General features: G+C 38.6%; 1 protein-coding gene across 3 annotated transcripts in view; it reads right to left on the bottom strand.

The window, feature by feature from the left end:
• Nucleotides 1–20,508, bottom strand: part of plxna2 (plexin A2) — a 200,909-nt gene that overhangs the window by 29,687 nt on the left and 150,714 nt on the right. For all 3 annotated transcript variants that reach the window (XM_055056717.1, XM_055056716.1, XM_055056718.1), the window contains 7 exons: nt 17,730–17,866; nt 15,328–15,495; nt 13,702–13,795; nt 4,279–4,518; nt 3,271–3,414; nt 2,554–2,788; nt 286–428 (listed from right to left, as the gene is read on the bottom strand). In XM_055056717.1, the coding sequence (XP_054912692.1) occupies nt 286–428; nt 2,554–2,788; nt 3,271–3,414; nt 4,279–4,518; nt 13,702–13,795; nt 15,328–15,495; nt 17,730–17,866 (1,161 nt within the window). The remainder of the gene's footprint in view (nt 1–285; nt 429–2,553; nt 2,789–3,270; nt 3,415–4,278; nt 4,519–13,701; nt 13,796–15,327; nt 15,496–17,729; nt 17,867–20,508) is intronic.

The following is a 20,508-nucleotide window of genomic DNA, read 5'->3' as shown; positions in this document are numbered from 1 at the left end:
TATATGTGTGTGTAGTCTGACCAGCATGACTGACTAAGCATGCGTGTCATACCACAGAGTAGGAAGCATAACTGGCAGACTGGTATCCTTTTCTCCCACTGAGCAATTCTGTGGTTATGGAGGATACGCTACAGCAGGGATGGTGACATGACACACACTGCTCAGCTCTCCTCGTTTCTTTTAACCTTACTCTAACCCTCCCTTGACAACTTTTAATGCGTTAGCTGCCTTTGTGTCTCAGTTATCTTTCTTCCTATTTTTTGTTCAAGCTCTGTAGTTTGTTACCTCAAGTTCTCTCAGGACAGGATGATCCTCAATGCCGGGGAAGAGGACTCGCATGGCATATGTTCTGTAGTCCAGATGGGGAATACCGGCCCTGTCGAGGTCACTGGTAAGCTCATTGATGTCTGTCTGCAACTCTGCAAAGGCTGGTAGAGAGGGGGAAAAAAAAGAAAAACAGACCATTTGAGGAAATACATGAGAAATGCATCTTAGAAATAAAACTGCTCCTTAATCCCCAAGGACCAAATAAGAGAATCCTTCTTATCTTTATGGTGCTTACTGCCCGCATGATGAGGATGACGGAAAGCTCAAGATCATCCTCACGTCAGAGGATCGCAGCTTTTCACATCTCACTTCTTAAAAAACTACACACTCTTTCTTTCACAAACACACACACACACACACACACACATACTTGCGTCTATTTTTTCAGCTCATTTTTATCTCCCAGCCAGTAAATTGGTTGTATAGCAAAGGCCCCAAAAGATTGTGTCATCTCAGTGTGAGGCTGCAGGTGAGCGCCAGTTAATTGGCTCCATCCTGACTCAGTCTCATTGAGGCCCACGGCCCTGCTGCTTGTCTGGGCTTCCCTTGGGGAGCCTCCCTGCCTATAGCCTATGACAGGAACAGCAGCGGTCCCCTAACACCCTCCTCTAAACCCAGCTATCCCATCTTAGTCCTGGTCTCCTGGCCTCACAGTACCCCTGCGACTTGCAGTAACTTGCAGGGGGAACCTGGGCATCTATCTAAATCCAGCCTGTGAGGCAGGACTCTCCTGGTCACTGCTAATGGTTAAAACATTAATCTTCTCCTTTCCCAAGGCTGCCTGTGTGATTCTCTCTGTTTGCCTACTCTGTGTCTGGTTGCCTGTCTGTCATTTGACAATTGTTCTTTTTTTTTTCACAGCTTAATAACACTGGGGGAGCTGGTCAGGCAGCGGCTGGAGGGGATAGCTAACAAGGTTTTCTCTGGCTGATCAAATCCTCTGAAAAGTGTAAGACATTGAGCTAATTTTGCCATTTTAATGAGTGGCTATACTGACCTCCCATTACTCCCATTACTGATTGCTTTGTGCTTGTTAACAGTGATGACTGGAGGTCAGGCTGAGGTGATTAGGAGCACTCTCTGTATGCAAAGAGTCAGAGTTCAAATTAACCACTGGGCTCTCTAATTATTCTGAAACACAAGGGACTAAGGAGTGTTTGAAAGAATTAAGCATCTAACAACCCTAACCCAATTTTACAACCTTTGGAAGATTATTGGATGCTATTTTTTTATTCATGCAGTGGTATTTTTTTTAATGAGGCTCCGTTTTATTCCTAAAACTTAGCATTGTGTGGCTAAAAAACGTATACAAACATTTAACGAAAAAAATGACATTTTATATCGAGCCTTCACAGTACTTACTATATGGACGCTACAAATTTAAAAAAAATCTTTTTTAAATCAAGTTTTTTTGGACTAGATTTTAAAAAGTTACTTTGACTAGACCAGAGTTTTTCAAAGTGTGGGCTGTGGCCCCCTGATAGGCCAAGAGGAGGCACAGGAAAGAAGATTAAAAAAATTAAAAATAAATTAAAAATGGACAAGTTTCTGAAAAAAACTTTTTTAGAGTTTGATCTAAAAACTCAACAAAAAAAAGGTATGAAGCAGCATTAAGCTAAATGGGTGCAGTAATTATTGAATAGTAAATAAAAGTGAGATGAAAATTTCCTAAAAGTTGATGTTTTATAGCTTTTGTAGCATTGTGAGTTTGGAAAAGCATTCCCTGCCTAGATGCTAACGTTGTTTGTGGGGACACGACATGGAAAAGTTTGGGAACCCCTGATCTAGACGATAAATATTTTTGAGCCAGTTTGAGTCGAGACTTGTAGACAATTTTCAGAATCTAATATTCTGAATGCCAGCATCTAATTTAATGCGTGATTGGTCGCATGCAGTGGTAACTAACTAAATCTGTTGAAATAAACAACCAGGATGACTCACTGGCCTAGATTTGGAGATAATTTAACAGCATTAATTTATGAACAGCAACCAGCAGTAAATTACTCACTGTACATTACTCTCGAACACACATTTCTGCTTATGTGATTACACTGTTGTCAATGGAAATGTGCTCCTCACAACCCCTCACTTGCATATGTTATAGAACAGGCAGTTAAATGATGGTGTATAATTAAATTATGAAGGCCTAAAAGGTCTGTGAGCTTTCTCATTTCAAAATCAGGCATGAACTCTGTCCGCATGCAGGCTGTGCGGCTCTGACATTACCTTCTTTGCATTCCAAAGCAACGCGGGACTCCAAGTTGTCCATTTGCATCTGCAGGCGCTTCAGGGTGAGATCGTTTTCCCGCGACTTCCGCTTGTAGGCGATGAGCACGAGGATGACGATGATGAGGAGGAGACCGCCACCTGCTGCGATGCTAACGATGGCGGGGAGGGTCAGGAGGCTGTCAGACATGATGTGCACCGCACCTGGAGACACGTGGAGGCCTCCAACTTGAACCTGTAAATAGTTGTAGATAATTAAAATTTATACATTAATTGTTTTTTTTTGTGTCTAATAGACGTTTGATTTTTTTTAAAAATTGCCTTGCATCACATTTGGATCTCCAAGTAGAACTTTATTATTCTAAAGCCAAAGTGAATATTGTTGGCTTACACTGATGCTGAGTGCAAACACACGGCTACCTGTGTGCTGCTGTTGAGAGGGAATTAGTGTGGGCCATGCACTCAATACCTGAGCAGGCAAGTAGTAATAATTGCTGTGGTTTTAGTCGGAACTTTTTGACAACCAGAGCTGCCCTCCCTTTTGACCCCATTCCTTCAGCTGAATGAGCAATGATGAGAACACAAACAATAGAGTAAAGGCCAGGAACTGAGGAAAAAATACAAATACAGGGATAAATGGAAAGCGAGGGTCAAAGAAAGATGCAAACGCAGAAAGTCAAGCAAGAAGTAAAGAGAGGGAAATAAAGCAATACTGACCACAACTTTATATTGGCCTGTGAGGTTGGGAGGCTCACACAGCAGTTGGCTCTCAGACACGGTGACAGAGCAGGGAGTCTCGCCTATCAGTACAGTGTAGTTAAGCTTCGCCCCTCCAGAGGCTGGGGGAATCAGGTTTCTGCCCTGTAGGCAAAGAGGGAGAGACAGAGAGAATAAACTCAGACACACACATAAAAAAAAAACCCAGACAAAAAAAGAAAAAAAAAAAATCCCAGATTTTCTATGAGCCCACAAAAGCCAATCTGCCATCTAATTACATTCCACTGGTTTGGACCCAGCTGGTGCGAAGTATGGTTTTTAGATCTGACATTGTTAGATGTTTCACAGTGCAGCAACAGCAGATGATTGAGACAAATGACTGAATTATATTACCTTATACATTCTGTTACGAAGAAATAACAAAATTATTATGGAAATTAGCTGATTCCACAATCCAGTGAAGTAAAAATAAAGACAAGTAACATTTTGAACAAAGATAAATGACTTGCAGTGCTTTGCAACTGTCTTCTGCTTAAAGGCACAAACCCATCTTTGCCCATTTTCTTTGGCGCTAAAAGAAAGAGCTAAAATTTAAGACTGGATGCAGATTTTCTGCATTTTCTCAATTGGTTTTAGGTCTGAAATTTGATGAGCATGCTTTGGTGTATAGCACTCTCTTGTAGCTTTTGTTGTGTGTTTAGGGTTCCTACTGGAAGGTGAACATCTTTCACAGTCTCACATTTCTACAGTCTCTGACAGATTATCTCCAAAAGTTGCAAAATATACATCCATTTTTTTCAATCAACTCAAACCTAATACAGTGCTGTCATCAGATGTTGTTATGTTGTATTGAAATCTTCTAATAAGCTCTGGATGTCTGCAGCTTCTCATGAGTTACAATGTTTTGGTAGGTTTGCAGTAGTCTAATATTCTTTCCATTTTTTTTGGATGAACACCGTTCTGACATGTTCAAAACTTGGGACATTATCTCATCTTCTCGTTCTTTACCTTGAGGATGATTGGTGAACCAGGCTTTTGCTCCAGGATACCTGAGGTGCTGAGGGACTCAAAGAAAGGATTTGGGTAGTATATAAGGTTGGTGTTGTTGTAGACCAGCAGCGCCTGGACGTTGTTGAAGATGAAGCCAAACTCATCCGCATGTTTCACTGCGTCCAAACCTGGAAGGTACTCTGCCATGAGGGAGGGAGCAAAGCAACTCATGGTGGTGCTGTTCAGCACTTTGCACACCTACAGGGAGAGGGGAAGAAACAGAGGAGGAGCATCTGTCACTTTTTGCCGTGCACCATACACATTATGCAACAAAACAGCCAAGAGACTCTGAAATCAACTTGTGATTTAAACATCTGCAATAACCAGATTCTCTTCTCTGGCTAAAAAATAAAATGCTAAACCTCATCCTTTCTAAAGTCATCTATTTCTAATAACCTAATCTGAGTTCTTAAGTCACACACATTGTTACCAGCATGGACTCCACAGGGAGCTAACCAGCCTAATAATTGCCACATAAAATCTCAATTCTTTTCAGGAAAAGGGATTTACTTGCTACCATTAAATCCATCTTTATTGTGGAGGAAGCCTCTATAAAACTAGAAATAAATTGCTGCTATTGCCTCACTGTAAAACACTTGAGCACAACATCCACAAAAGATGGAGGTAAGGCTCCTCTGTCTTCCCAGGTAAAGCTTGAGCTATGGCTCTTTTATTGCTTCTCTCCAGTTTGCCCAGATGTGAGAGCTGCCTTCCATCCATCCTCCCTGGCTCAGCAGCAGAGGGAAAGAGGAGACAGGATTGATTGCAGCACAGCACTCTGCTTGCAGAGTTTTCTTTTTTATCTCCTTTCACTGCTTTCCAGCTCTCTCTCTGGGGAAAAAACTTAATTAGAGCTAAATATCATCAAAGATAGAGAACGGCAGCAGCTACCACACCTCCTACCTGTTGTCTGCTGCTGTGGAGAAAGCGAGGGAGATCGATGCAAACTCGTCTATGTAAGGTACACCGATTGGATTTTGCCAGCATGAGGTAAGGTGAGCTGCAGGAGCACAACTGAAGGAAGGGACTGACATCTTTACAAACTCCCCTTTTGGAGACAAGAGTTTTCAAGTATCCTCATGTGGAGGAACCTCATTTTGGTTGTGTGAATCTGCAACCTCGATGTTTCTGTCAATACTCAGAACTTGTGACAACAGATGAGGGTAATAACATACATTGACCTGCAAATCAAGAGGCTTGCCTTTTGGCTCAGCTCTATCTTCACCACAACGAATAACTCTAATGAAACCTGCAAAAAGACGACTCAGTGCTAAGGCCACGGAAAAAGATCCTTTAAACATCTGGGCTGCACCTAGAAATTGTGACCATAAACATTATAAACAAAGAGCAAACTTGTCCAACTTTCACCAGTAACTGAAACTTAACAGCACGTATCAGATGACAGATTTTTTACATTTTTGTTTCAATCTATATTTATACTTGTTGTTGCAGAGTGTAAATAACTGCAACAACAAGCTCTCACTGCTTGGAAATTACTTTCGCTGGACTTAGTATTTTTATTCAAGGTTACTATACGGTGAGAACTTTATTGGCTGCCCTAATTAGCAGGCAGCCAATGCCTGCTAATTAGGCTTTTTTAGATGTCTTTATATTCCAGATATCACATCTATTAATCTCTTGCATTGCTTGCAAACATTAAAAGTAAATTATATTCCCAGTGTTGTGCATGGACAAACTTAGGAGTAAGCAACAGATGTCTTGTTTTTGCTTAATTATCTGTGAATATTTTCTACTATTTCACTACATTATTAAACAACTGAACACTATTGCTGCACACAATTTGTGACATTTAAACTGTTTTATCAACCTGCATCATATTATTACAGCTCCAGCAGAGTGTAACTGCAACAACAAGCTCTCACTGCTTGGAAATTACTTCGCCTGGACTTGGCATTTTTCTATTTCCGTTTCCCACTTTTACATGCCGGAGTAGTGGCAGCAGCGCATGACGAGAGCGAGAAAGATAAGCTATTTTAAAAATAGATTGCAGAGCCAGATAGGTCTCCTGACACACTTTCAGCAAGTTTTTTGGTTGTGTGAAATCACATTAACAACTGAAAAGTTATGAGAAGAGATGCAAGTTAATGAAAATTTTACACTAGCTTTTGAATGCATGGACTCCACTTTGCAGTGAACCAGAAACAATTAATGTAATCTGTACCATATTGTTCCAGAGCAACAAAAACAGACATTTATGCCCATTTTTGCAGTTCACTGCTAGAACAAAGCAAACTGTTAAGCAATGACTTCTAATTGTAATCCTTATAATACACTGTATCATTATTAAAGCTGTGTCCTATGATTTTCATAAGGTTATCCAAGATATTGTGAGTTGTTTTTTTTTTACATATGGTGTGATGACTTTATGTTGTAGGACACTGAAACATTGCAAATGAGTCAGTCAAAGAGTGTCTTATGTTGATGAGTAAAGAGACAGTGGAGGTTTAAGGGCTGAAAGTCCTCCGGTTCAGCTCGACATGAGTCTCATTCTCGCTGTTGGCATAGTGACATGTTGTATAGACAAGCCCAGATGCTCCGGCAGGATCCTCGTGACTGTAACATTGGAACAGCAGGACATTTGCAAGTCAACTAAAGCTCCGACTACCATCTGCTCTGCCGGAGATGGATACTGTGCTTTTTTTATTATTATTATTCCTGTACTGTCCTTGTGCACTTTCCAGTTTTTCTGAAATCCTTTCCCTTCAGTGATTCCTGTCAGGAGTCAAAAACTGCAGCCATCGTCATGTAAGATGGTTTTTAGAATTTCTTGCTGTTAAGAGTGGAAATCCAAAGGGACGAGGGATGAAAATAGACATGCGTGTGTTCGGTGCTGTGGGACTGGATAAAGAAAATGGGACACTGCGATTCCTCTCTGGATGAGGCAATGAAGAGATGGATTTCAAGACACAGGAACACTAACAAACAATACTAACATTTCACGAATAGTCTCCAGTATCTGGATCAGCAACAGGCTGCTGATCCAAACCTCAGCTTGATTTGCGATTGTCTGGTTAGAAAGTCAAAAATCTAATGTTTTCAATCAGTGAATGCACCATGCGCAAGAATAGAAAGTATGGGAAGAAGACCCAAACTTGTCTATTTTCACAATCAGTCAGATGTTTAAAATAAAATCTTATGATGGGGAAAAATTTTAAAAACCATTTAAGAATTAACTATTTTTTTTCTCCATCTGTCAAGAAACATGCTAGATTTAAGCTTGTAATTAGTTTTACAATTTAGAATGTTTCTAAAACAAATTAAATTATTATTTTTTGTTTTGTTTGCATTTGTTATTTTATTTGCGTATTATAACTAATATTTATTTTATTATTTACAACTTAAAATATATATAACCAAGAAATAAAAGAGAATCTCAGTGTTAATGATCTGAATTATCTGGTGAAGATAAACAGAAACTGCTAACTATGCTAACTGTGCTAAAGCTCTTTTAATAAGTGAACCCTGTTATTACACCAGCTCTCAGACATTCAAGCAGCGTGACATCGCCTCTGCTCCGAACATTAACATTTAATGACTACTTATGGCATAAAGGCTCAAAAAATATTTTAAATACTGTTCTTATATGTTCTTACAAGTCTTAAGGAATCAGAACCAAACCGAGTTTACAAAAATTGTTATTGCTTACAAAATTCTCTTCGGTGCAACTCTGCTTTCCCATAGTTTCTGCAAGACCAACTTGCTAAAAAAAAGCAACATGTATAATTTTTTTCTTCATCAAATCACAAAGAATTTCTATCTGAAATGAAACCAAAACAGATTTTACACTGCTACGCCTCTTCCTTTAAGCAAGTCGGTGTTGGAGACTACATGTGGTTGATAAAGTGATGAGGAGAATTGATAAGGTGAATTGAGGTCAGCAGTAAGAGGAAAATAATTGGGAATGGCTGCCTCATCCATCTTCTTCCTCTACTGTTGGACAGAGCGAGGCAGTTTTAAGGTAGCACCACTTCAACCCCTCGGGCTGAATGCATTACAATGATCTACAGTGTTGCTATAGCCCACTCAATCAGGCAAAGGTCTCTGACCAGTGCAGCTAAGAGATAAACCGAAAGGAAGAGCTGGTGGAGCTGTGAGGAGAAAAATGTAACTGTCAAAGGTCATCTGGATGCTAATATTTAATATTATATTGTTACAATGTGCCTGTACTTGGTTTTGCCTACTCTGGATTTTTTCAATGCTCTGGTTTTACTCTGAATTACTGTTTTCAACTATTTTTTTATGTCTATATGCCAATTTAGCTATATGCAGAAAGCCTGCTGTTAATTATTTTCCTGAAGTGTATTGCCTTTTCAAAGTGACAAAAGTACTGAATTACAGCCATTTAGGTTTGATTGTTTTCATCCAGTGTCACTTAGATGCTCTGAAGCCTATATAAGTCTAATTTCAATCACATTAAAAGCCATCTATTTTAATTTGTTTCAGTGAGAGAAGAACATAAGAAGCAGAAAGTAGGTGGAAGTTAGGCAATTTAGAATGATGGAGGTGTTAAGAGAAGCCAGGTTTCTCAGAAGGGAAGAGTATTAGGAGATTAAGGAATGCAGGTAACATTTGGTGGCTGTTAAGTTGTATATATTATTATTATTATTGTGTGTTTGTTTATTTAATATTGTATATATTTGACTTTTTGCACAGGAGTTGCATTAGAAATTTTGTTGAATCCTGTTCAATGACAATAAATGCTATTCTATTCTATTCTATTCTGTTTAATAGCACAATGAGTCTGGATTTAAACCACCTTTAAGAGTCCGTTATATGCACATGAAACGTATCCAAACAAGATTTTGCCTTTAACTTTACTTCTCAAACTTGACCTTTTAAAGTAATATGTATGCATTTATGAACGGCTGCCCCCATGTATGTCCTTACAGTGCTTTAAAAAAAAGATTCAAGAACTTATGACCAGTTACAACCTCAAAATGGATTTATTTGATTAAGATTCTATGCAAGAGACCCAAATCCAGTAGGCTGTTCAACTAAAGTTACGCCTGGCTTTGTCAAGTGTTTGTAATCTAATCAATGATTTATGTCGAGACACAAAAAATTGCTCTTCCTTTCAGTTGAAATGAACATGAACTATTTAACAAACATTTTAGCCGCCAAATGTGAAAAGCTGGTAGACTCACACACCAAGCAACCTTCAGAAGTAACTGCAGCAACATATTGCATGAATCTCTATGCAAAAAAAGTGTAATCAGACAGGAAGTTGCACTGATCTTAAACTTTTGAGAGGTGGCTCTTATCAAAACCAAAGGAATATTTTTCATTTTCTCTTTAAGCGTTTCTGCACCTGCTGCGTTTGTAGCTCCAGAGAGAACAACTGTCACAACTGTCACAAAAGAAGTGCAAATTGCGGTCGTCTGCTGGTCTTGATAAGCGTATATTCATCATGTTTTTATTGCAAACTGGTACAGATAACACATGCAAAACATCCTGAAAAAATGCTGCAGACACTTTTGTCACTATTGGCAGTTTAACTGAATTGAATTTGATTTGAGGAGACATTGATAGTGGAGTTTTATGAGAAGTGGAGAAGTCAACACTAGAAGCTTTGCCACATTTGGCACCATCTACTTGTATTTAGCTGCTTGTGGAAAACAACATAGTCCATGGAACCTTGCCTAAACCACATCTTGCCTATACAGTAGTTTGGGCAAGATGCTGAGGCATTTCCTGTACTACAAAACATGTACAAAGCTTTCAATAGCATAATAATAACATAAAAAATTCCCCCTAATAATGAAATGATTTGGAAATTGGTATGTCGTTGTTCAACATAGAAGCCAAAAATGAGAAAGAGTGTCTCCAAGCAGGCAGTCCTTCAAAATCAACATTGGACATCTAATACACAGCTTTTGTTGTTAACATGAACTCTGTGCTCCTTCCAGTCTGTGAAAGCAAGATTCATCGAAGCGCATCCATGCTGTGAAACATTCTATAATCAGCAGGGCTGTAAATGTACCAGACGTGCCGATGACAACACTTAGTCTAGACATCTTATATGTGGTGAATGTTGCAGATGAGATTCTTCTGGAAGAGGTAAATGTTTTATTGCTGAAAAATAAGCCTTTAGGCTTTAATCAAGATCATGATTAATGTTTCAATTGTGAATCTGCTGACAGATGCAGAGCATTTTACAAAGAAAATTGGCAATCCCGCCAACCCTCACCCCACCTCTGCTAGTTTCTTTGTGAGTCTGTGTAGGTGACACAAGGGAGACAGAGTAGAGAAGCAATTTAGTGGGAGACAGGTGATCATTTGAAGGCTATAGCTGACAGACAGCAGCTCCTATTGCTATAGGCTGTTTTTTTTTCTTTCCACTGGTGACAAAAAGGAGAACTATATTGAAACAAGAAAGGATGACTTAACATTAACATTCATAGAAGTAATACATTCTCTATGGCTATGAAGACAATCAAAACAGTGAAGATGGCTCTTTTAAAATATGCTAATTTTTATTAAACAAAGTGAAGCACAAAGCAAGATCTCCCTTTCAATGTTTTAGAAGGTGATGCAGCCCCCCAGCCATTACACACAAGAGTCAAATCTCAGCAGGCCTTCACACTTAATTTATTAAGTGTTGATTTATCCTGCTTAAAACACATAAAATAACTGCTTTTTTTTGGTAACTTCAATTTAACATTGAAAACAATTTCCCATTAAAAAATATATAAAACCATCTTTTATGCACATAAAAAAAGACTAAGATGCATACTTAGTCTTAAGACTGTTAATGTAGCGAGTCATTATGCTGAGATTGCAGAGAATGATGTGAAATGTGGGATAAAATCTGTTAAACTGATTTATGTGTGCACATGTGCATACATGTGTATTAACCAGCAATAAAATCACCTACAAAAGTTCACCTCATGCTTGAGACCATGTGAATGTGAGGACGGCGTTAAGATGGTTGGATGCCCAATGGATCAAACTTAATAAATTTTAACCAGCTGGACGAACCAGTAGCATTATCTGCATCCAATTTACTGTTTGATCCTCCTCTCTCTGTGTTCTGCCCACTTTACCTCAAACCACAGAGAGGAGATCCCATCCTCTTAATTAAACAAGGGCCCCCAGGACTGGGGATCAAATGTAATTTGTAACGATTTCCTGCAGCTAAGACTTTGATTATACAAGCGCTCTTTATGCTGACCAAAGGCTTCTGACTGCAGTTAATCTTCCATTGAAAGCTATTAAGAGTCTCCTTGCCCCCGATCATGGACACCTCCAACATTCTCCCATAGACTGACCCCACACCTACTATCTGCTGTCATCCAGTTCCTCGCTGCACAAGTTTAACAATACTGTCTTTCAAGGCTGTTCCATTGTAGTATAGTGTGGCTATTCATTTATAGCTTGCTCTACAATTTTATACACAGAAGCCCAGAAATTAATGTTGGTCTTAAACGTCTCTGGTCAATAAACACTTGTTTTATTTCTGCCCTTCCTTATAAAATAATGAGAAAAGCACAAAAATGCTCATTCAAGAATTCCTTTGGGTTAATGGTAAAAGTAAAAAATTATTAAATTCTGAAAACCAGTTGGCTATTCAGTGAATTTCTGCAGTGGTTTCGAAAGCTATTCTGGCTTCCTCCCACAACCATTATACATTCAGGTGGAAGAACAGACAGTTCCAGAGGAGAAATTATCTTTCATGTACCAAAGGTTATAGTTTTGCCCCTAGTGGTGCAGAATCCATTTAATGCTGAATTTTCTATACCCACTTAATCCTTGTATATTGCACAGGGGCTGCTTTCTATCTCCAGTGTACAAAAGGTAGGACATAAACCTTGAAAGGTCACCGGTCCATCACAAACAGAGATTTCTTTTGTCACTGTTTAAAAATATATCTGAATTCAAAAGGTTGGTAAAATTCAAATCAATCCCATTTGATTACTACACTGATTCAACGATGTCAATCACTACAGCGAAATTCAAAAGATGACAATCTTTGCTTTTCTTAGACACAATGTGTCTAATGCCTTTCCTTTCTGTCATGAACTTATCAAATTAGATGTAAATTGAATGGAACTGGAGTTAGGTCAAAGTGAGACAGGTGTGGGACAACCTAAATAATATTTTTACAATTGTTCTGAGCTCCACTACAGAAAGTGAACTTCTAATCTCTAGATAACATGTTCATCTAAACACACCACTGATATCAAGGATATTAAAACCAGGACCATCTCACTGGGACTCAGTCACTATGGGGCCCAAAATACAGAATGTTTACATAATGTGCAGAGAGGTGCAAAAATGTACTAGCTTTTAAAATTCAGGGCTAGAATCTACCTGATGTGGTGCTAAAGCTACACTCATATATAGCATTTTGGAATCAGTCATGTGTTTTCCTGCATTTACAAACAAATGCAGGAGAAAACCAACCATTTCTAAACATCAGAGAACAATAGAAGAACACACCATTCTCACTCTCACACCCAACCCGTTGCTTTGAACTGCTGGTCAGCTGGCAGAACAGAGGCCACTATGTGTTTCTCATGCATGTAATAAAAAATACATGGATTAAAAAGAAAAAAAATCATTGTCTAGTATTGAAACTATAGTTAACTAGCTAATATGTGTTGGCTACAATTGTCAGACGTCTATGTATGAACAACAAAACAGTAAGAAAATGCTATAAATATATTTATATAAAATAAATTAAATCATGTTAAATAATGCTTGGTTTAATGTTTCATGTTTTGGATCTTATTTAAAAAAATAAAAATCTTATCAGACTTACCAGAATAGAGCTCCTGCATTAAAAAAAAGATGAGGTGGTTTGCCTATTTAACTATGAAGCTTCCTGGAAACTTTCCAGGTATGATGTTAAAGACAGGCGCAACCAGGAGACACACTGAGGGCATGCTGCAGAGATTATGTCACTTGACTGGCTTTGGAACGCCAAGATCTCCCAGAGGGAGGAAGGAAGGGAGAGAGTAAGACAGGGAAGAAGGGAGGAGGTTTCAGAGCTGTGCATACGCTGCTGCCAAAGACGACCCTGACCCACATAAGTGGTAGAAAATGGATGGATGGATTAAAAGTCTTGAATGAATACTGCATGCAGATCACTCGCACTGCCATCTGTATCACTCACATGCTCTTTGCTTAAGAAGGGATAGTTGAAGCAGAAGTCAAAGAAGCAAACAGACCTAGAGGGGCCGCTGAGAGCTGGCACATTTTTCCAAAGCTAAGCATCACTTGGCTTTTTCTGAGTGTGTCGACTTGGACCCAATTTGATATTACCGTTCCACATCAATACAGTATGCACACTCGTAGATGCTGTCAGCAATTTCTATTGCACACACAGGTTCAGGGTTAAGATGAATCATTGGCTCTTACATTGACAGACTCCCGGCCAGCGTACTTCACCCGAATTCTGGGTTCCTGGACCACATCCAAATTGGTTCCTGTCACCATCAGAGGGGTGTGGCCACTAAAGAAAAAAAAAAAAATAGGAAAAAAATACATCAAGTCAACATATTTGTATTCACAGACTTATTAAAAAGTTATTTTAAAATCTTTCCAAACAGAACACGACTGAGAAAAGAAAGGGAAAGAGCGGCAAAGTAGTTCAAAGACAATTCTCACTAAACTTTCTAACCTTGATGTACCTCTTCAAAATGTTCCCCTTCAGATGAAAATTAATGCATCAAATCGAATCCCCCCGTTAAGTTTCTTTTGGGAGGTGATGGCCTCTGGAGTGGAGGATGATTAGAGAGGAATTTTAACCAATTCAACTCGTTACAATCAACTACACAGATTTGAGCTTGAAATACAAAGACAGTTCTGGCATATTAAGATGCGGTGCTGATCAGGGGTTTTTAATGAGAGGCAGAGGTGTTCAGAATGACTCCTCCTCCATTTTTGGTGGTGCAACAGTCAAAAGGGCAAACATTAGTTGGATGCAGCACCATAGAAACATCTCTAAATCCTTTTGTACATTTCATTACATTGTAATTCCAAACCTGAAGGTATTTTATTGTGAGACAGTTTTCAATAATTTGATCATTTTTACCAAAAAAAAATTAAATTAAGGTGTACTTTTGTATTCAGGCGCCTTCACTCTGGTACTACTAAATAAAATCAAGTATTTTCAACTTATTAGTAAATATTAAATATAGTGTGTAGTGGAAAACTAAAATTGTCAATCAATTTAAAAAGATCTCTCCCATGGTGAAACATGGTGGTGACAGCATGCATGTTTTCCTTAACAAGGAGAGGGAATCTGGTTAAAGTTGTTAAACTTGAAAGGAGATAAATGAAGCCATTTTGTTATGGCTGCAAAAGATTTGACCAGGGCTGAGGTTCACCTTCCAGCAGGACAAATGTAAACAAACAACCAGAGCTACAACAGAATGCTTAAAAAAAAATAAAATAAAAATAAAAAAGCAGATTTATGAGTTAAAAACAAGGGCAACATTTTCAGTCTCTTCATGTGTAAAGATGATTAACACTGCTAAAGACTTGCAGGTTTAACACCAACAAACGGAGGTACAAAGTGTTGATTCATTGGGCTGAATCAACATTTTGCATTCAAGGGGTGTGAATACTTTTGCAATTTACTGCATGTGCTCTGCTTTCAGGCTAAGGTTAACGTACTGTAGAAATGATCATATATCACGGTATTGACTGGAGAGCTTTTTCTACACTCGATAAATTCCGTACTTTATTTTGTTAAAGCCACAAAAGAAAAGGTTTCCACAGACCAGTTAACACTTCATTTCACAGCTGAATCTCAACCTCAACCTCAATCCCCTCCAATATGTTTGCTGGGTCTTTTCTATCAGATCCAGACTAATTGGAAGAAACCCGAACAGTAATTTGAAGTGCAGCATCGACTCCTGTCTGCTTCCTGTTGCTGACCTGAACTGACTTTCTCTAAAGATCTGGATGAAGAGAAAATCTCCACCTCGGTTAGAGAGCGTGTGGATAAATGTAATTTGTGTGGAGTGCAATTTGGGTTACCTTGCAATGCTCCAGTCCGGCTCGATCCGCAGGACAGTGGGGTCCTCTATGTACTCGAAGGTGAGGCTCTCTCTGATTTGGGCATTATCCACGCTCACACTGATCTGAACTGAGCTGACCCCGGACAGGGATGGGGCCGAGTAACAGACTATCTCCTTCATGGTCCGCCTTAAAGACAAGCAAACATTTAGATCTTATCAGCAGAGTTTAAATACGTAAGACATGCTTCATCTGTGCAGAGATTAGATGAAAGTACGATAAAATAATGACACCCTGTTAAAAGCTACATTACCAACAAAAATATTCAATTTACATGAGCAAAAGGCACCACCTACAGCAACTGAATATATTATGCGATTTGTTCTACCAGCCCTGTTGTGTAATTACCTGAATAATAATGCAGCGTGAGCACAGCTGCACCTCATGCGTGCACTTAGGACCTCCACCACTTGCATTTCCTTTTACAATATAGTTTCTCAGTACTCCATTATCTACCTGCACACCTTCTGAATCTGTCCCAATTCATTAGCAGAGGAGATCTTGTGGCATAATGTCCCCATCCTCTTCTTCCTCCCATGCAGTGGCACAAACCACCAATTAACCCCATATCTCATTAAAAATGCCCTCACTCCTCAGCCTTACAACATCATAGTCACATTACTGTTGCAGGGCTTAAAATAGGCTCCTTCAGGAGTGAAATGCAAAAAGGAGGGCATGGGGGAGTATCCGAGTTATGAAAACATGGATGGTGAAGAGGGATGGAGGCAAGCATGAGAGGGAGAAAATAAAATATAAAATAAAACCAGTGGAGAGGCGAGGGGGGCATAAACACACCGATGGGAAGGTAATAAGAATGGAAGTGGATAGAAATGAATAAAAGGGTTTTCTTGCAGCTAGTATTCAAAGGTGTGATTAAGATCTACTAGTTTCTGACAGCAGAAGAAAAGAAGATATTCCCTGAGGGAATTCTCAGTAAAAGCAAATGAAAATAAAGGAAGAGATGAGAATTAGTGCATCTTATTTAATGGCAATGATTCAACGCATTTTTAAAAAGCCAACCTTTCTGTTTTGAATTGCTCACAGCAAGCATGTACAGTGGCGACCACATTTATTGGAACCTCATGTAAAATTTGTAAAAAGTCTGAAAATAAATAAATCTTTTATAGCAGCAGCATAATCTCACACTGAAAGATTTGATAAAAAAAATAAATAAAATAAAAAAAAATCAACCTTTCAATTTGACTTTTTTATCCAGTGGGGTTAAATCCAAAGTTAAGAAATTGTCAATTTTATCAAATAAAAACTCACAACTTTTGGCTCTCCTGTTGTTACTAATCTCTCTTTTGCCAACAGGACAGTCTTTAGTCTTCTGGTAAAATATTTCACAAGGCTGGTGGATACAGAGGTCTTTGGATGATCTAATCCAATTATGCGTGCAAAGAGGAATGATCAGAGATCTGGCTACACTCACATGCATCCTCCTCTTGAGCTCAAACAAGAAACTATAAAAGTTTGACTCAGAAGATTATTGAGGAAGGTTTATTTCTGTCTGATAAAAAGTTTTGTGTTAATCTAACTATGTATCCTGCTCACAATGCATGATCGAATGATGAACATGGGTTATCATCAAAGAGAGAGGTCACTTGTTAAGCGATATATCATACTTAAACTCAACTAAACATATTCATGTATTGTGAATTAAAGTTCCGAAAACTCTCAACTTAAGTGAAGAGCAAAGTAGCCTTCATCTAACAAATACTATATTTTTTGAGGGATCTTAAAAAATAAAGACCCATGCCACTTCATATTTTGTTAAAAACAAATTTCTCTAATTATGGAAATTTTCTCCACTATGTTAATACACTCGCAAAAAATGTTGACCTTTCCTAAGCAAAAATAGTGATGTTGAAAAGCATCCTCATTTATCATGCACTAAAAGAAAAGAACTGTGATTTGTATCACTAAACTGCGTACATTCGCTGCATTTAATCATACTTTCAAATTAATTTTTATCTACTAATGCTTTCATTGAACAGACAGTGGATAAAGAGTAAAAATATCAAACCCCAACAATAATGACAGGTGGAATTTATTGCCTTAATCCAATGTATTATCATGCTAATATAGTCATTACAATAAATAGTAAACATTATGATAAATATCCACCCCTACTTAGAAATGATAGAAATTGAAACATTTCACCATAATGCATCGAAAACACAACAAAACACATTCTGTTCTTCAGTATAACCCTATACATTTGGAACATTTCAGCTCCTACAATGAATTGAACAGTGAAAAATCTATTACAACTATTAAAGTGCACATAAAAAGACAAATTAAACTTTTATGTCCACTAGATCAGAGCTACTTTAGAAATGTGAGTGAGTGGGAAGTCTCACCCGAAGAACTCGCACGTCTGGTTTCCAAACTGAACATTGACACTGCTGCCAGCGCCAAGGTTTTCTCCCATTATGGTGACTTTAGTGCCTCCAGACTCTGGACCTCTGCTCGGGGACAGGCCTGTGACAGTTGGAGTCTACAAAACAGACAGATGCAGAGGAAGAAAGTGGTTAAAATAGACCTGAGAGCAAGTTAAAGCTATGGAAAAAAAGCACAGAAGGAAGACAGCAACCAACAGATTAAAGGATAGATACTGTCAAGAGTAAACAGAAACATGTCCCTGTGGTAACACTTGACAACTTTATGTATTATCACAGATCCCAAGCAAATTACAGTTATTCATGTTGCCAGGCTGATGGCAGCCGAGCGCAGCGCTGGTGGGAGAAAAGAGGATAAAACCAGGAGCTCTTAGAATCCCTGAGAGATCCGACTACAGCGTGTTGAGCACTGGTGAGTTGTGTCTGAGTGAAGCTTTTTAAAGACGCTCTGAAAATAACTAGTGTTTACAGCAGCAGGCAGCTAAGTTGCCATCACACAGACAGATGGAGAAATATCCACGTAGACAGCTCGTCATAAGGGAAATGAGAGTACTGCACATTTACACAGGGACACGTGCTTATGTGGAAACACAGAGATTTCTACCTGCACGATCATAAAGCTACATTTCTGAACCTACTTCATGAACAGCCTGTCCTCATAACCCTGTTCCTGTCTGTACACATACTGTAAGGAGTAGTGTGTTACAAAGAAAACCTAAAAAAGAAGAAACTGTCCTCACACTTTTTGTCTGTGCAAGGAATAGTGAAAATTCTAGGTTCAGCGAAGAAACCTCTGAAGAATTCAATATCTTCACTTGGTGGCAGGCGTATCGCTCATTAAAGAGACATGGACACGCAAAGACAAGGGCTCGATAATGACAAAACTCAGAACTGTCTGCAACAGTACGAGTGACTTCCAGGGCACAAGAACTAACCAGGTGCTCTGAGAACAACACTGCTAATTACAGAACATTGTTAATTGTTACGAGAAAGCTAATTGTGGAAGTGTGAGAGAGGAAGTGCAAATGGGATGGCGGATAATCTGCTGGGTGCAGGTTGAGACTGAGGTGACAGAAGCAGAGAAATGTCTGCAATCCAGAGGATGTAGGACAGACAAGCCTTATTTGCGGTTTAGCAAGTTAATTTATTTGTCAGTCTTTCCTCTCACACATGCCTTCCAACCCATTAAGTCATGTTTGGGTGTCATATAATATGTTTGGGACATTATGAGATGTTTGCTAAGAAGTCTGTAAAATATTAAATAATTTTTTGTGACATTACTTAAATTTAATACCAGAAAAATGGAGATAAAGTTGGATAAAGAGGTTGAAAAGCAGTGAAGAAATTGATAACTTTTCTTTTGGCTCTGGGTCTTGTTTTTTTTTTTAACACATCGCTTGAATCACTTTTTGACCTTAGTAAAAATCAGATTGAAAATTTGAAAAACCACACAGGGCTTAATGCATAACTTAAGCCCTGTGTGGTTTAATTTATTGTGATCTGATTATTTTCTTTTGGATTATAAAAAGAAATGTCAGCAGTTTGGAGAATCAGATAGTGTAGCGGGAGAGTTGGCACCCCATAAAGAGGTTGCAGTCCTCGGTGCAACCATCCTGGGTTTGACTGAGACCTGTGCTGCATGTCTCCCCCTTTCTTTCTGCCCATATCCTGCTGGGCCAATAAAAGGTCACAAATGCCAAAAGAAAGACAATAAAAACGAATCAGCAGGTTAGAGCTCAAAGTAAAAAAAAAAAAAAGAACATCAGTGTCAACCTTGAATGGTGGTAAAGCTGTTTTTACTCAAATTGTTTTCGATCCACTCAATGATGAATGGGTGTTTTCTTCAAGAATGTCTGAATCAGTAAAAGTGCAAAAAAAAAAAAAAAAAGCATGTGTATGTCCAGACTTCAAAGAATATTTCTATTCACAATATTATGGATAAACAGCAAAAATCAAAGCACAGAAAAGGCATTACTAAAAAAAAATTTCAGTGTTCCTTAGTGTTTATAGTGTCTTGCAAAAGCATTTCTGTGGGAAAACAGCAGCTCCTGGCTATGAAGGAGCGGTGAAAAAAAAAATCTCTCTCTCTCTCAATGTGCACAGCTGACAGAGACTTCCCTAATGATAACATAAGAGGATGCATACTACGTGAGTTGAATTTCTACATTGTTTGTTGATCTATCACAAAAAATTGTAGGAAATAATCACAACATTGTTGGCAGTAACTTGACAAAATTTTGCAATGAACTTTACAAAGAAAGAAAGTCCTCACCAGGCACTCCCTGAGAAACAATTTGTCTACTTCCATCAGCACAGCTAAATGTGATCCAGAGTGCCTCGGCAAAACCTTGTTACACAATGCAATCAGCTGTTCCACCCAAATGGATCCTGAAACTGTTTTATGTCTGAAAGGACCACAAATCCCTTGTGCTTGCGTCTTCTGAACTGAAGCACATGATATGACATATGGTCAGAAAGACAGAGGAGCAGCTTGTTTTCAAAAAACAGACATCGAGGCCATGAAGTGGAAGACAATCAGGAGTGTTGTCAGCACAAGAGTCAAACCATCATCTGTGATGGTGTGTGATCACGGCATGAGTCGCTTGCATATTTTTAAGGGTACCATTCATGCAGCGGTATAAATTGAAACTTTGAGGATTCACTTGTTACAATCAAAGCAACAAATAAGCATTCCTTCTTTTAGTATTCCCAACAATTTGAGATTTTATGATACAAAGTG

Source organism: Poeciliopsis prolifica, unplaced genomic scaffold (assembly GCF_027474105.1).
Source record: "Poeciliopsis prolifica strain line A6 unplaced genomic scaffold, Auburn_PproV2 SCAFFOLD046, whole genome shotgun sequence".
In the NCBI taxonomy this organism is placed as follows: Eukaryota; Metazoa; Chordata; class Actinopteri; order Cyprinodontiformes; family Poeciliidae; genus Poeciliopsis; species Poeciliopsis prolifica.
The sequence above is the reverse complement of the archived record's forward strand: the minus strand, read 5'-3'. Positions and strand labels throughout refer to the sequence as shown.